The sequence below is a fragment of the Haliotis cracherodii genome, unplaced genomic scaffold, assembly GCF_022045235.1.
Source record: "Haliotis cracherodii isolate W230 unplaced genomic scaffold, xgHalCrac1.p SCAF_17, whole genome shotgun sequence".
In the NCBI taxonomy this organism is placed as follows: Eukaryota; Metazoa; Mollusca; class Gastropoda; order Lepetellida; family Haliotidae; genus Haliotis; species Haliotis cracherodii.
The window spans coordinates 24439076-24457280 of NW_027266272.1; the positions used below are offsets into that span (position 1 = coordinate 24439076).

At 42.6% G+C, this 18205-nt stretch overlaps 1 protein-coding gene across 1 annotated transcript; it reads right to left on the minus strand.

Annotated features, from left to right (window-relative positions):
* Positions 1-2494: 2494 nt before the first annotated feature.
* On the minus strand, positions 2495-11757 carry LOC139464719 (5-hydroxytryptamine receptor 1-like). The gene is made up of 2 exons (XM_071246234.1): positions 11684-11757; positions 2495-3421 (listed from the first exon to the last, which is right to left on the minus strand). Exons 1-2 carry the CDS (start codon positions 11755-11757, stop codon positions 2497-2499), a joined length of 999 nt encoding a protein of 332 aa, XP_071102335.1. The 3' UTR covers positions 2495-2496.
* Positions 11758-18205: the final 6448 nt, after the last annotated feature.

Here is an 18205-nt window from a genome sequence, read left to right on the forward strand (position 1 = left end):
AAAAACACCGGTCGTTGAAGGAAGGAATCGTTTTAAACAAAACGCCCTTAGCCAACTTACATTTATTCATGTTAAACTGCCATGGTATCTCAGTGGGCTAGCACTATAAATCAACATCAGTCTGGACCAGTACACGCACGCACGCAGGCATGCGCGCGCGTGCGTACACGTCACTTTATAAGTGCAGTAATCTTGGACGCGACGTTAAATCTCATTTCATCTCTTCTTCACCGCCTTCCTTCAACAGGACATAATTTATAAAAATGTAAATCAGGAACTGGTATTTACAATGTAACCCGGATGGCATGAATCGGTGTTCCTGCTATCAAACACTGGTTTTGTGAATCTTGTTCACAGGTCCCGAGCCAATGTCAAAGGAATGCAAAACTCACTTTTACCAAAAAAATATTCATGACAATTAAGAAAAGTCACTGAAGCGGCCGGCAAATGTTCGTTAAGTTACGTGTCTTCATCAACTGATACATTTGACACTATTAGTTGTAGCAGGATGACGAGGGGTACAGGGGGTTTAATGCGTTCCTCATCAGGCTTCACGCCACGAGCCGGAGGCTAGTGGTACCGGTATAAAACCTAACGCGGGACGTATAGCCGAGTGATCCAGCTACGAATTGATGTTAACGACATGTTTTAATATGACATGGTAAAATATTTCAAACGAATTCAAAGTTGATGGAAAAATGCTGTTCGGCTGAGTTGTGGTTAGCTTGCGCTTTGTCACGTGACTTCCATTGACTCGGAGAAAACGTGCGGCTATTCTGCCTCTCAGAAATGCATATGCAGCCTGCCTTGCTCGTGGCAGGGTATAAGGGATTTATTCGCCCTCTGAAAAATGTATTCCTCTCCAAGGCGGGTTACACAGCATAGTATCAAGATCACGTGGACCAATCAGATCTCATCATTCCTTTCTTATGCTTCTCTTCGTATTACCTCAGTTTATAGTGATGCCGTTCCTTTGCAGAATAGGAGAGTGAGGACGAGATCTGTTCTGTTTTGTTTGTTTGTTTGCCGCACTCAGCATTGTTTGTTTGTTTGTTTGTTGTTTAACGCCGCACTCAGCAATATTCCAGCTATATGACGACGATCTGTAAATAATGGAGCCTGGACCAGAAAATCCAGTCATTGACATCATGAGCATCGATATGCTCAATTGGGATACGATGACATGCATCAACCGCCTCTCACGGCAAGTATGTGTTGCTGAAGACCTATTCGAACCTTGAACTTCACGGGTCAGAATAGGTGTACGGTTTTCCGTATTGATACTAACAGTTTATTAATACAGAATATATCAGAATACTGTGGAATTATCTTTTCACGTTTTTATGGTGTAACCAGGCCCAGTGAGAGGGTTCGGGGTAGAATAGGTCTTCAGCAGCCCATGCTTGCCGTAACAGGCGACTATGCTTGTCGTAAGAGGCGACTTACAGGATCGGATGGTCAGGCTCGCTCACTTGGTTGATGCACGTCATCGTATCCAAAATGTGTGGATCGATGCTCATGATGTCAATCACTTGATTGTCTGGTCCAGAATGCGTGAGTGAGTGAGTTAATGCTTTACGTCACATCGGCAATATTTCAGCCATATCGTGACGAGAAATGTTACATTTGTAATGCATACATTTTTAACTTAATAAAAAACCTGTCATCGATAGACAGTAAAATTACTAGAATATCACAGTTTATTATTTAAAACTAGCATACAACTATAAAAAAAAAAGATAGCACTGTAAATTACGGTTCAATATAAAAAAGGGCTATAGTTCGCCAGCAGCTGAAGGTAGATCACCATGCTAGGGTCCATGGGGACTTACAGTACTTTTGCTACCTGCATGGACCCCAGCCGGATTTACATCATCCCTTCAGCTGTTGGCGATTAATGACAAATTTAGCCAGGTTAAATGAACATATATAGTACGATTAAAATTGTGTTAAAAAACATTACTTTGAATGACGTGGTCTGACATACCCTCTCAGGGGGACAATCATTTTACACTACTTCAACCCCCTTCAAGGGTAAAGCCACGAACAATCTCAGTTAACAAGTTTTCCGCTACCAATACTAAAATACTTATTATTTACAGAACATAGCGTCTGGTCCAGACTCGATTATTCACGTGCGCGTTTATGGTGCTGACAAACCGTGAAATAAAATCATGGCTAATCAGGGATTCGAACCCACGATCATAAGTGTCTGGCACGCCGAAGGTAGGTAACTCTGCGCAGCGAATTGCGTCGTCATGAATGACTGTGCCAACCGTTTTCTATTTGTGTTAACCAATTATGTATGAGTCAAAATTTAATGAGTGCGATACATACATACAGACAGACAGACAGACAGACAGACAGACAGACAGACAGACAGACAGACAGACACACACACACACACACACACACACACACTCACACACACACATACACACACATAAATTAATAAGTATTCCGTAGTGCATGAATATAATTTCAACATTAAGCATATTAGTGATCAATGGTGCCAACATCATCATTATTTGACCTTGTCCTGACACAGAAAATGTCCTTGACCTCGTCTCGAAAATCTTTACTACACAGCCAAATCCAAGGAAGTATGGCCGACTTCGCATACACAAGATTTCCAGTAATAAAAAATCTTGAAACAAAATACATATAACACTCATTAGGATGACAGTCGTAGGTGTTCAGCTGTAGAACGGCGAAGGGGATATACAATCCCAACGTCACACACGCCGTAACGAAAACGTCACAAGGAAAAGCTGTGTCGGTAGAGTAACCTCCCGCTTTTGTCTTAAAGTGTACAAATATCACAAATCCGGACGAAATAATAATTGCTCCGGACGGAATAAAAAACGCCAGATATATGAAAAATTTAGAATTTTCATCCAAGGTAAAGAAACAGTGGGCAGGGTCGGAGTTTCGCATCCCCATGGCAATGAGTGGCCCTAACGATACACAAGGCCCGATCCAACACAACATGAGGAGGACGGTTGTTATGGCACTTCGTAACTTACCACGGTACTGGGTGACCGCTCTGCGAAATGTGAAGTCCGTATTAAGGGCTACTACAGAAAGGCTACAAACTGTAGCAACGCTGTTGCCACAAGCCCCTGCTAGATAGCGTGCCAAACAGCTGTAGTTGACTCTCTGCTCAATCAAGATGTCGGTCCACATGGGTAGGAGTAAACCTCCATCTGATAGGTCGGCGAAAGCGAGGCTGGCGACTAAGATGTACTTGGACGACCTTCTCAGCTTCTTGGAACCGACGACTAGGAGTAGCACCAGCAGGTTTCCCAGGACGATTCCTACAGTGAAGACGAAGTTAAGCACAATCCGGGTTTTGCGATCCCCGGTTGGGGGGATTCTGGGAAGGTTGTCATACGTCATCTTAAAGTTGAACTTGACAGTCCTGGAAGACAAAAATCGCATAAAGATGATAAATTAATTCACTGAGCATCCCAGGTTTAGTAACATAACAGTGTTTATCCGAAAAGGTCGAAATGTTGAACAAAGATCAATTATTGCAATGGTTTGATAAGCTTGTACTGGAATAATATTATTATGATCGTTCTCTTGATCAGTTAACAATAATAATATAGAAAAAAATTAAAATGCCTCTCCGTGGTGGGACTAGATAGGGAGGATTTATTCCCCTGAAGTTTGTTTGTTTGTTTGTTTGTTTGTTTGTTTGTCGTTTAACGCCGCACTCAGCAATATTGCAGCTACATGACGGCTCTTACGACAACCATAGTCGCCTTTTTCCACCCCCCACAAAAATCCCTGACCAGCTCCGGCGACTAACATAATAAATGCGCCGTGAACCTGGTGAGTTAACTGCCAACAGTCGACAGGCACCTTTGCATGAACCCTCAGCTCCAACAGTAGAAGACCCGAAATTGCGGATGATCATTCGCATTAATCTCCCTAAATTACCTGACGCAGTTGTCACTCGTGACCCACATATGGGTCACAAAATGAAATTCCTGGTGGCCTCGAAGATTTTGAGTTTTCTCCCGATTCCGAACCCTCTTCTGTCAATGATCTTTCTAATGATGCGTTGCATATTTTATTTATGTCATTCTATAATCAAATCTGTGATTTACCGATTGAGAAACGGAGGCCAATTAAACAACTGAACCAATCATTTCAAACAGAATCAGCTTGATAAATTCAATTACATTCTGTCACTCTCAACGCAGACTGTTTTTTTACATGACAATAACTGATGCGTGTATGCTGCTGCATACAAAATGATCAAAACTAAAACCGGCTCCCAGTCAAACTTGGCTTGAAACTACGTTCCCCAGGAGCACCGATGTCAAAACGCCAATAATCAATTTGCAAAAAAACTAAATGCAAAGTGTGAGACAACAAAAGAGAAAATTCTAAATCAAAATCTTGATTCCTTGAATGCAAAGTTAAAGATTTGAACAGAAAAAAAAGAAAGTGGGACAATAAAATAAAAATAATTTCATAAAACAAAATAAGCTGTTCAAAACTGATGAAAAACAGTTTTATGGGCAATTAAGTGCAAACACTGGCATTGATGCGAAAAGACCCACATTTTGATTCGAGTGAAAGGTTTTGGACACAGTTGTGGTCAATCCCAGATAACTGCCACCTCGAGGAGTGTGAGTGAGTGAGTGAGTTGGGTTTAACGCCGCTTTTAACAGTATTCCAGTTATATCACGGCGTGTCAGCTTAATGTGGGAGGAAAGCCCGAAGTGATGCAGGTCTCAGACAAGCATGGGTATGGTGCTGACAAACCTAGAAACATAATTGGGGCAAACCGGGACTCGAACCCACAATCATAGGTTTCTGGCGTGTCTAAGGGACGCAACTCTGCACAGCGAATCACGGCGCCTTAGACGACTGGGCCACCCGTGCCCCCGCCACCTCGAGGAACTAAGGGGAGAGGATTACAATAATAATGTACAAGAATAAAAAGTCACCATTGTTGTGTTTCATTACACCTTGTTTCCTGAAAAAAAATTAATTAAAAAGTCGAAATACCATACGGCGCCAAGGCCTCATGGTATTCGAAACCGGTTTGGGAAAATGTTCCCATGTGTCCGAACACAATTACTGCACTGTTTATGTATACAGGGGCGGTGGGGTAGTAAAGTGGTTAAAGCGTTCGCTTGTCACGACCAAGACCCGGGTTAGATTCCCCACATCGGTACAATGTGTGAAGCCTATCTCTGGTGTCCCCTGCCATGATATTGCTTGAATATTGCTACAAGCGGTGTAAAACCATTCTCATTCACTCACTCACTCCTCCACTCTTGTGGATACAGGGGATGTTCCTCCTATGTTGTGCAAAGGTCGAACAATACTACTCCCAAAGAAAGATGATTTGACTGACCTTAAAAACGTGTCTGAACACACAGTACAAAATATTTACAGAGTGTCTGACAGATCTTGTGTCATCATACAACGCTTTACAGTATTTACATGAAGCAGAAAGGAGTCAGAAAGGGATGTTGGGGTTGTACGAGGTAGGGGTCAATTGCTGGTTCAGATAATGAGCCTTGAAGAGGTTTCCACCGTAACCCCTCAATGTGTTGGATAGACTTCAGAAAAGCTTATGATTCTGCATTTTGAAGTCACTGGAATGTATTGACACGAGCAGGAGGTGACTTCGGAACCAATTTCTATTAGAAGAGGAATATTTCAGGGCGACTCTTCTACTCCTTTGCTTTTCTGTTTGTCACTAAATCCTTTTAGCTTTTTGCTAAGCAAAGAGGATAGTTATAATCCTGGACCCCCTCAGCACAGATCACCAACACCCCTTACTCACCCCCTTTGCATGGATGACGCCTAACTTCTTGCCAATGGAGAATTAACTCTAAAAATTCTCCTTGTTGAGTCCTTTTCTAATGATATTGGCATGTCCTCGGGACTCGACAAATGCAACATTCTTCATCTGAAAATTGGTACGATAGAAAAGGGAGGATCAGTCAGTTTACCTGGGGGGAAAGCTATTGACCATCTCGTGGAAGGTGGGGCCTACACTTACTTAGGGATGCAGGTTAGGGACAAACTCCAGAATGCCCATATCAAGGGAAAACTTCGGGGCAGAGTACAAATGTAGTACTCTTAAGAAAATCAGAGTTCAGAGCTGAACGCTCACAATAAAGTCATTGCCACATATACGTATGCTGTACTCGTCCTTTCATATTATGTCACGGTATTGACAAACTCACACGAAGAGTCATGTCCGACAATAGATCCCACCACCCTAGCTTTTCCTTGTTTACCAATTATTATGAGAGGGCGTGGTTTGATTAACGTGGATGCTCTTCATGATGAAATTGTATTGTGCACTTTTGTGCACACTTATTTGTCTGATGATCCTCTTGTGAAGCATGTCAAGATGAAAACAAGACATTCATTCCACAGTTTTTTAAACACGCCAAGGGTTCGGGACATGTTGATTTTGTTGATTGTTCTGTGCTACTGGACGTTACAGAAATGAGTGTCAGCAAAGCGAAGTGCAATATAAAATCATCCCAGACACTGGATCGAGTTTATGTGCAGTGTGTTGAGAAGATCAACAATCCCGCAGAGTCCTTTGTTTGGATGGAGTCGTCTGCCTGAAAAGTGAAACAGAAGGTTTTACTGTTTGCTTTCTCACTACCAGTCACTTCCCACTTGAAACGGTCAATGCATGATTTTGCAGCAAAATGTATATGACACAGTCCCAACACAGTGTCAGTGAATTCCCAGCTTTGGCACAAACGCATTATCTTAAGTGACATGATGGAGTGGCGCGATCCTTTTAATACCACCTTCGCCATTCTTGTGGTTTTGACACAGAGGTCCATCCATGGTACGACCCATAATATGTAGAGGATGTCATGGAAAATCATAAATACAAAATTCTTTGGAATAGGCCCGTATACAGCCTCAGGCCTATCCATGCCAACAAACCTGATCTTGTCCTTTTTGATAAATCTAATGAAATTATTTATATCATTGAATTAATTTTCAGTCCCTTTTGACACAAATGTGATTGACAAGATTCAGGAAAAACATGGCAGATATGCGGACCTCGCTTTTGAAATGTCACGTTTTCATCACGAGTACCAAGTTGTCTGATTCCAAATTCTACTCGATGCCTTTTTCGGTTTGGTACCTCCAAATCTGTTGACTGACTTTGGGAGAGTACCCAGGTTTGCTGCCAGGAATACAGCCCTACTGACAATCTGGATTCCACAAATCGCTTAGAAAAGTAGACGTGAATGTGTCCAAAGTTAAGATATCATACACATTATTAATTCTTGATCTAGTTGATCCAGTTGATCTAGTCACTCAAAGGTGCCGCCATTCACATACGAGACCAACTGGTCTTTCAGGTTACAGAAGAATGCAGGTGGTGATGAATGCCACAATTTGATTAGAATTGCGTCCCTGAGGCGTGTAGACATTTTCTCATTCTTTTTCGTCTGAAAACTACCATAAAGATTTTAATAGGTATAACTGCTCTCTTTTTCATTCTGCAGATGATGTGGCCCACCTCCACCTCATCCAGCGTAGAATCGTTAATGCTCAACGTATGTTTAGGTGTCCATGTACAACATCGAATATTCTGAAAATACAGTCAACTGAGTTATTTAAAACAAAATAATTTCAATTTGAAGCCTTTAAAGGCATAGCTGCATGTGTTATGTAGACATTGTCATAATGTAAACAGATAATGCCGTCCCTGGCACAATTATAAAGGTGAGGTCAAATGTTCAGTATTCGAACACGTGGTCAGTGCGCTCATACACAATAAAGCCACCTTGAAGAGGAGGCATCACAGATCACAGATCGGCCAACGCTCCATTGTCATGTAAACATTCTATAACTTGTCGCCGAACGTCACACGTCTGATAAGGGCTACTGGAATCCGTTGCCATTCCTCAACCAGTGCTTGAGCAAGGCCTTGTCTTGTAAGTGAATGAAATGGTCGTGCTCTACACCAGCGATCCAGAAAATCTCAAAGGTGCTCTATGGGGGAGATGTCGGGAGATCTCAGCGACCAGGACAAGACGTTGGCGTACAGAAAGTTGATCGTAATCCTTACCGAGTGCGGTCTGACATTATTGGAACAGGTTGTCTGGGTAGTGCCGCAGAAATGGGAGGACAGCGGGATGAAGCACTTGATCGATACAGCGTTGGGCAGTCAGTTTGGCACCGAAAACGACCAGATCTGTGTTTACGCCACACCTGATTCCTCCCAACACCATTACGCTACCTGCACCAATCAGTGCGACCTCCCAAACACAGAAACATGCCTCCTGTTCCCCTTGCCGGCGGTGTACTCTGATTCTCCCATCAGCCCTGAAGAGTTGGAACCAACTCTCGACAGAGAAGAGAACTCTTTGCCAATTCCTGTTCTGCCACTGATTTTCAGTGTGTGCATCTCTAAGACTCTGACGTCCACGTTGGCGTTTTAGGACGGAACGGTCTATCAGCCCGAATAGGAGCTCCTAGACCCTGTCCCGCTGACTCGACGAAAAAGGGTGCTCGCAGATGATGACGTCACCATCACGAATCGGTTCCTGAGGTACAAATCCTGAAAGTAGTGGTCCCCGGTGGATCTGGTAACGGGTTTTATGCTCGTATGATTTGCCCTGGCACTGCTCCTTTTGGACGTTTATCATTATTACAAAAGAGCTGCTTCGTACGGAATAGTTTTCAGGAAATTGCAAAAGCCTCCATGCTTTTTTCGTTTTCTGCCAATCAGGTCAGTATGGCAGTTCATCACCTGAATAGACATGGGGCCATTCCATTTTATAAAAGGATGGTCAAAGTTAAGGAAGTCCTTCATACCAATTTAAAGCTGAATTTGAAGAACAAAAACAGATGGAGAAAACGTGAAACGGAGACACATATCTGAAGTCTAGCTATGTATGAAGGTGCAGAGCGGGACCACACTAGTATCCGCCAAACAAAGGCATGGAAAGGTCGGTAGTGAAACTGACAGGGTATGGGAGCTGGACACCTTCTCATTGAATGGACATCACATGTCGATTATCTTGATGTAAGTTATGATGTGAACCCATAATGGATGATGTCCTCGACTGTATAAGTGAGTGAGTGAGTATGGTTTTACGCTGCTTTTAGCAATATCCCACCATCATCACGGCGGGTACACCAGAATTGGGCTTCACACATTGTACCCATGTCGGGAATCGAACCCGGATCTTCGGCGTGACGAGCGAACGGTTTAACCACTAGGCTACCCGACCCGCATGTCCAAAAATTTAAATTGCATCTGAAATATATATAATATATGGGGAAATATATGTGAACCATTTCGCAACGAGTTGACAATTGTTTTAGGTATGCCCGTTTGCACTAAGACGGAATCCGGTCGCAAAAATGGCCACGAGAGGGGCACGAGTCACTATTCGGCTTGTCCCGGAATAACACGAGTTGGTCAAGAATGGAGTCGCTATTCGGCTGGTCCCGGAATAACACGAGTTGGTCACGAATGGTATTCGTGATTTAATTTATAACTACAAGGTAGCCATAGTAGTACAACGGTTCCCTGTGTCGTCGGGTAAAACTAATTCCGGACGGAACGTCCGAGTAAAAATGACCATTTTACTGATATTGATATTCATGTATACAACAGGACGGCCATTTTTATATTGTGCTTAGCAGAAAACAGGCATACACAATTTAAAGACAAACTATTAAACATTATAGGTTCACGACTGCCGCTAAATAGTGTTGGTATGGCTTTGTTTGGTATTGTGTTGGAGTGGGATATTCAATATAAACTGCAGTATGGTATCTCAGTGGGCTAGCACTGTAAAACCTGTATAAGTCCGGACTAGTACAAGCAGCCACACACACACACACACACACACACACACACGTGCATGCGCATTGCTATGTAAGTGCAATAATTTTGAACCCAATTCCACCTCACGTCACCCCCACCTCTCAAAATGGATTCGGTGATTTAAATTGAAATCATAAGTATATCAACGTGAACCTACCTCTGTCCTGATTATTAACCATTTAACTGACATGTGCACACGGGTTGAGCATATAGATCTGTGTCACCGATCAAATCTGCCACAATGTGTCTACACCTTCCCCGTTTGACCGTTATCTTCGCCTTTGTTAAACGACGATAACAGTGATATCGCAACAGCCGTGCACTATTTGCATATATTGCGTCTTACTTTGGACTGAGCGGAGACTTTATATCCAAGGACGGGTCTCAATGCTATTAATTAGAGACCAACATGTGTCCCACTCTGATAGAAGCCGAACAACTGAATGCTTGTTTCATAAGGCAGATACAGTAAACTACGGTTATAACGAACACGCTTATAACGAACTACGACTATAACGAACTAAAATTAGTAGTCCCCTTGGGTTCTTTATAACCGTACTTTACCGTATTTTTAGGACAAGCATGTTTATTTGGAGACTAAACCAGAGGACAAAATATTAATTTTCCAGAGTTTCCTTCAACAGATTTTTTTGAATCACATATCATGGAATCACATTCAATTTATTTATTTATTTATTTAGTTAGTTAGTTAGTTAGTTAGTTAGTTAGTTAGTTAGTTAGTTAGTTAGTTAGTTAGTTAGTTAGTTAGTTAGTTAGTTAGTTAGTTAGTTAGTTAGTTAGTTAAGAATTATCTTTGAGTGAGTTCATTGGAGTATGAATGAGGGCCAAACTGTATGAACATCGGGCTTTGTGGCGTGAATGGAGTTTGAGCTCACTAACATCGATTCATCGACAGAAAGGCACGACTAGAGAGAGTGAGTAAGCTTTACTAGAGTGAGTGAGTATGCGTTTGCGCCGCTTTTAGCAGTAATCCCGCAGTATCACGGGGGACACCAGAAATGGGCTTCATACATTGCATCCATGCTGGGAATACATAGCCACAAAATAAAATTCAAAATTCAAATGGAACCCGGAACATTCCTTAATTTCCTAGCGCTGAGGTAATCTAGACTTGCCAACTCATTCTAGACTTGAGTTGGACTCCTCATTTAATATATCCTCTTTGGCCTTGGGGATGGGGGGGGTGTGGGGGGGGGGGGGGGGGGGGTGTGTCAGGTTAGAACCAATGTTCAATACTTTTAAAAACGGACCACTAACGAACGAGGCTGTTCCTCCGCTAACGCCATTATATTCACAAATCCCTACCCAAGGGCAGATAATCCAAAAGTAACCGTTCATGGTAAACCACAAGATAAGCTCTCACACGCATTTCAATGAGGGATTTCTCACTGACGTTTATTCCAAATTTTTCTCAATTTTGTTGTGCTACACTAAAACGTTGATGTCTAGATTTAAATGTAGCTCTGTATCAGAGACCAGTAGATGCCTGATAGTAAAACTGTAGCAGCAGAACAGAACATCGCTATGATTTCGCAGCTATCATTAGAGATTTGAGACCCAATCGGCCGACCTCGCCCCTTTCGGATCCGCAATGGCTAAGGGACGCAACTCTGCACGGCGTATTGCTGCGCCAAAGTTTTCCCCACAAAGTGAGTGAGTGGGTATGGTTTTACGCCGCTTTTAGCAATATTCCTGCAATATCACGGCGGGGGACACCAGAAATGGGCTTCACACATTGTACCCATGTCGGGAATAGAACCCGGGTCTTCGGCGTGACGAGCGAACGCTTTAACCACTAGGCAACCCGACCGCCCCTTCCCCACAAACACACTAAATACATGTATATCTGTTTCGACAAAGACATATATTCTTGACTCAGGCATTTGGAATCGATTTTAAGATTATATAAGATTATACTTAAAATACACTTATGACGTCTCGGTCTTCTTTCAACTGTAGACTAGGTGAGGTGAAATTGGGTTTAACGTCGCGTCCAAGATTATTGCACTTATATAGCGACGTATAGTGTGTGTGTGTGTGTGTGTGTGTGTGTGTGTGTGTGTGTGTGTGTGTGTGTGTGTGTGTGTGTGTGTGTGTGTGTGTGTGTGTGTGTGTGTGTGTCTGTGTGTGCTTGTACTGGTCCGGACTGATGCCGATTTATAGTGCTAGCTCACTCAGATACCATGCCGCAGTTTAACATGAATACCCCACTCAGACACAGTATACTGACTCCGAGCCGACCAGTCCTTGTTTTAACCTCTTAATGCCGAGCGCCAGACAGGGTAACAACAAGTACCATCTTTTAACCTCTTTTGGTATGACGCGGACGGGGATCGAACCCCGGACCTTCCGCTCTCCGGCGGACGCTCTACCACTAGATCAACTGTAGACTATTTGTAACGAATTAACATCCGTGCCGGAGGGAGATTATTTAAATAATTCTGAAAGCTACTTAAAAGAACAAAGCTGACATAATTTATTCCGCTTGATATTTGGCTCGTACTTATTTTGTGGATTTTTATCGAGTTTTTTTCAGAAAGATATGCGCGACCATATGAATTCAACTGTCCGCAATAGTACAAAAACTATGGAACCCAGCTTGTCCGAACCCTGCTTATCCGCCTATCGGAAGACTTTTATGAAAAGCGAAAAATTATACTTCTGTGTATACAAAATGTACCATTATATCTAATCCGGACAGTAAATTTCTTACCATCAATGTAATTGCATATTATTATGCTAAACCGGCCGGTAATAATGCGTGACGGACCCGTGACGATCCGACGATCTTCAGCAACCCATGCTTTTCGCTAGGGACGACTAACGTGATCGGCCGGTCGGGCTCGCTGACTTGGTTGAAGCATGTCATCATTTCCCAATTGGGTGGATCAATGCTCATGATATCAATCACTGGATTGCAGTGAGTGAGTGAGTGAGTTGGGTTTAACGCCGCTTTTAACAGTATCCCAGTTATATCACGGCGTGTCTTGCAGACTATATTAAAGTTTCAAGGAATAATTTGTTGTTTTTATTTATTGAAAAAAGAATTGAGTGCCTGTTTAAGTTTGGAAAATCATTTAAAATAAACATGCTGGTCTCAATCCCAGCATGTTCGCACACGCACACACATACACACATGCGCGCGCGATGAAAATCAAATGGTTACAGACCCTTAAAACCCGACTCACTCACACAAAACTAGTCCTGCACCATGACTGTGGAAAAATATTTATTTTGTGAGAAAACACATACAAAAGCAAGTCTAGCCAGCTCTAGCTAGCTCTACTCCTCACTGGGATTTTTGAAAAATTATTTTTAGACTCAGGAAGGATATTAGGGAAGAGAATATATGGATGTCAACTTCTTTATTATAAGGAACACAACGGAGTATATGCTTACTCCTTCATCAGGTGAATGAATGCCATGAGGCAGAGAGCATATATATGTACATGTAAGGACAACAAAATTAATAAGATAAGGTGGAAATTAACAAAGGGTAGAAGCTAACAAAGGAAGCCAACAGATGATTGGCGCTGATAGGTGATTAGCAATAGTGAGTGAGTGAGTTGGGTTTTACGCCGCTTTTAACAGTATTCCAGTTATATCACGGCGTGTCAGCTTAATGTGGGAGGAAAGCCCGAAATGATGCATGTCTAAGACGTTTACCACTTCGGTGAAACCCACGAGCACGGGTATGGTGCTGACAAACCTAGAAACATAATCGGGGCGAACCGGGATTCGAACCCACAATCATAGGTTTCTGGCGTGCACAAGGGACGCAACTCTGCACAGCGAATCGCGGCACCTTAGACGACTTGGCCACCCGTGCCCCCGATTAGCAATAGACAATAGAAGCCAAGTTATCATAGATAGATGGTACACTGATTCACATAATATGTCAAGTGTATATTGAAATATTTCCCCTATTAAAAGACGAGTAGTATATATCTGGATAGCCCCACAGCTTCGGATTAACAAGGTTCAGCGATTTATGCTGCAAAACAACCGTCAGAAACACTCTTTCAATCGCCCAATCAGTCAAGCGTGACTTCCGTGTGACATGTCACGTACTGGTATTAACATACACCAACGTCAACAATATTCTTACAAACACCCTCCTTCACGCATGACACTCTGCCATCATCATAACAATAAGAGCGAAGTACGATGGTCACAAGTCAAGGTGAGACTGTATTGCTGCGAGCCATATTAACCACCCTATCCGTTTATAAAGCCCCGCGGAGACTTAGGCTTTCTGCCTACGGCCACCCCACCTAGCAGCTAATACATTCTATCAAAGCCATTGAGAGGTGAATGGAAACGCTCAAAGCCTATTGAACATACCCGAAGCTGTACTGTTAGTTCGATATAAGATAATTACTTTTTATGCGGGGCTATTATTTTGTGCGGGATTGATATAGAAATATAATTTACGTTTATATGGAACGTGTGTCTTCGTGGATCGTAAGGTTGTGCAGCGATTGAGAGATTCATTCCGAGCTTGTTCGTGGACAAACCCGCGACAGTGATGTGTGGAATATGAGACCGATTTGGACGGAAGGCGACCGATGTTGTAAGTTGACGTGGTACTGATTTGGAATGTATTACACAGACGTAATAATGTTCTGATTCAATTTAGGCTTGGACAGCTTGTGAAAAGATATTTATCACGACACAGCACAATACAACGTAGTGATGAGGACTACAGGTCAAAGATCGCGGTCGTTCTTTAATATGTGTATTATATTGACGATCATACAAGACTTTTGAAGAACTGGAATTGCCAAAATGCTTGCCGATGTTTCTGTGGGATTTGATGTTCAGTGGTTTTATTGGAATGCCATCGGTTGTAATTAATGTTTACATATATGAATATTCGGAATGCAGAGTTCCATTCCCTGGCCATCAGAAGACTGTGTGAAGGACATCTAAGAGGTAAGAGGCGTTTGGACCCGATAGCCTTCATTTATGGACGCAACTGGGGGCATTAAATTAACTAGTGCGATAGCTGTGAATTACTAGTAGTTGTTCCACTAGTGTGACACTGTTGCTATAGCATGAGGTGTTGGTCTTACTATTCGGGTAGTTTAACTAGTGCGAATGTTGTGTAATAATGGTATCAGTATTGTAATTGTATTTCGATAATATATACATCAACGTAGCGAGATTGAGAGAGAGAGAGAGAGAGTGAGAGTGAGAGAGAGTGTGAGAGAGAGAGAGTGAGAGAGAGAGTGTGAGAGGGAGAAAGGGAGAGAGAGAGAGAGAGTGTGAGTGAGAGAGAGTGTGAGAGAGAGAGTGAGAGAGAGAGTGTGAGAGAGAGAGAGTGAGAGTGAGAGAGAGTGTGAGAGAGAGAGTGAGAGTGAGAGAGAGAGTGTGAGAGAGAGAGAGAGTGAGAGTGAGAGAGAGTGTGAGAGAGAGAGAGTGAGAGTGAGAGAGAGAGTGTGAGAGAGTTTACAAGTGTGTGAGAGAAAGAGAGTTAACATAAGAGAGAAAGAGGGAGAGTTGTTAAGTTTGAGCAGCGTTATACGATTTTACATTCTCTCTGAATTAACCATTAAGTTCTCTTACAATGGAATAAAGTTAGGTAGAATTTGTTATACGGTGATTTAAAATAATTGAGTCTTGGACAGACTAGTGATTGATTTAGCAACGACCCATGACGCCAGGTACAATGACGTCCATTTGAACCAGACTGACCCTCAGTTTTTTTCCCATTTAATCCTGTGACCAATTCTGTCCCAGAATCACCCGGGGAGACAGACATAAGGTACTGGGGACCTATTTTTCTCCGGGGTTACCGCGGGAGACATGTATAGGGTACGCGTGACCGGTTCTACCCTGGAATACCCACATGGAGACAAGCATGGGTACTGGGGGCCTATTTTGCCGCATAATCTCCGCGGAAAGACACGCATGGGGTATGGGGGACTATTCTACCCCGAAATTACCACGGGGAGAAAGATATGGGATACTGGGGACCTATTTCACCTCAATATTTCCACTGGGAGACAAACACGGGGCACTGGGGACATTTTCTGCCCTGGAATACCCACATGGAGACAAGCATGGGTACCGGACATATTTTGCACAATAACCTCTCCAGAGAGACAAGCATGGGGTACTGGGGACTATTCTGACCCGGATTCCCCAAAAGAGCGAAGCATGGGGGACAGGGGACCTATTTTACCCCAAATCTCCACGAGGAGACAAATATGGGGTACTGGTTACCTTTTTGCCCCAGAATACCCACCAGTTCTCCAACAATGGAACGTGTTAAAACAAGCGCATATCAAACTTAATACTGTCAGCGCAAAAACGACCCTCTCACTTACATCTTTCAAAGTGCTTCTTAAATCATAACAATCCACACCTTCAAGCAAACATTACTCAAGGTAATCAAATCCGTATTTTCTCTTTGAATCTAATGGCTGCTTTCGGTTTTTTCTTTTCCTAAGTGGCGTCTTGATTGACCTTACCGTATTGGTTTCCGACTCGTCGATGACAGAGACGGTAGCGTAAAGAGCTTACTTGTGTGTCGACACAATACCTGCCCACACGTGGAAACCGTAGTGTCTACATACCTGTAATCAAGCCGTGCTACCTGTGGTTACCTGTGCGGGGGAACACAGGTACACACTTGGCTTTACCTGTAGCATAGGAAACAGGTGAGTGGGGATATAGTTTTAAAATGTTTAGAGCTTTCAAGTGAAATGTTTCGTCGCAACATTTGCGGTTTCTATAATGTTTCAATGCTTCACGAACGTGTGCATTGAGTTCCTAAGCAAGTGGTGTCAGGGCAGGTTGAATGGGAATTTCGTAACAGGATATACTCAAGGTAAAAAATAACTGTCTTAAAGACTGGGGAATGTTTTCTTTAAGTTACTTTTTTGTTATTTAAGTGTCTGTTAGAGTGTAAAAAATGTTGTCATTTGATCCTTTTTCGTTATTTAATCACGACGAATCTTTTCAAGACAATCTTTTTATTTTGATGTTGAAATGTATGACAACGTGATCCTCAATATGAATATTCATAAATACTACATTAAACATCAGATTAGGATATTGAGATATGAAAGCCTGCAGAGTTGCGTGCCTTGGGCGTGCCAGGGTTTAATGATCGTTGTTTCGAATCCCAGATTAACCTCAATGACCTCGATCACCTCCAGTTTTTTCCCCAATTTAGGTTGATCTGTCCTAATAAAACTGAAATATTGTTCAAGGAGGAGTAAAACACCATTCAATAAATCCCTCAACTCCAACTACTACAATAATACCCTGAAATGTAATGTGACACACATGAAACAATATGGCATTTACTTTAGTGCAATGTTTCAACCCTTAGCCGAACCACCCCTCCGTGGTCCAGTGAGAGAGTGTCCGCCCGAAGAGTGGAAGGTCATGGGTTCGATCCCCGACTGCGTCATACCAAAAGAAGGTAAAAGTTGGTACTTGTTGTTACCCTGTCTGTCGCTCGGCGTCAAGGGGCTAAAACAAAGTCTGGTCGGCTCGGAGTCGGTATACTGTGTCTTGTTAAACTAGCATGCATGGTATCTCAGTGTGCTAGCACTTTAAAACGGCATCAGTCCGGACTAGTACAAGCAGCCACGCACACTCACACGTGCATACACGTCGCTATATGAGTGCAATAATCTTGGACGCGACGTTAAACCCAATTTCACCTCACTACCTTAGCGGTACCAGGATCTGCTTATCTTCTGTGTGAATCATAGATACGTCACGATTATGATCCTTGGTCTGTCACGGTGGTGAACGTCTGAGGCAAGCAAGAAATAGTACACACGATAAGGTGCCTTTAAGGAGCCTTTGATAACATTTCCTGGAAAACATAAGGACTAACGTTAAGTTTATATGTCACTCATTATATTCACTCTGATGTGCTGTAAAACATGTCTTCACCTTTGTTCTTTGTGTCACGTTCGCTACTTAAAGGGGTTAAGGAGGCACTCCACTGAAACAATGTTATGCCTTCCTGTTTCCTGATGGTATATGCAGTTTCTTTTGCTTTCCTGTTTCCTAATGGTATTTGCAGTTTGTCACACTTTCCTGTTTCCTAATGATATATGCAGTTTGTCATACATTCCTGTTTCCTTATGGTATTTGCAGTTTGTCACACTTTCCTGTTTCCTGATGGTATATGCAGTTTGTCATACATTCCTGTTTCCTTATGGAATTTGCAGTTTGTCACACTTACCTGTTTCCTGATGGTATTTGTGGTTAGTCATACATTCCTGTTTCCTAATGGTATATGCAGTTTGTCATACATTCCTGTTTCCTTAAGGTATTTGCAGTTTGTCACATGTTCCTGTTTCC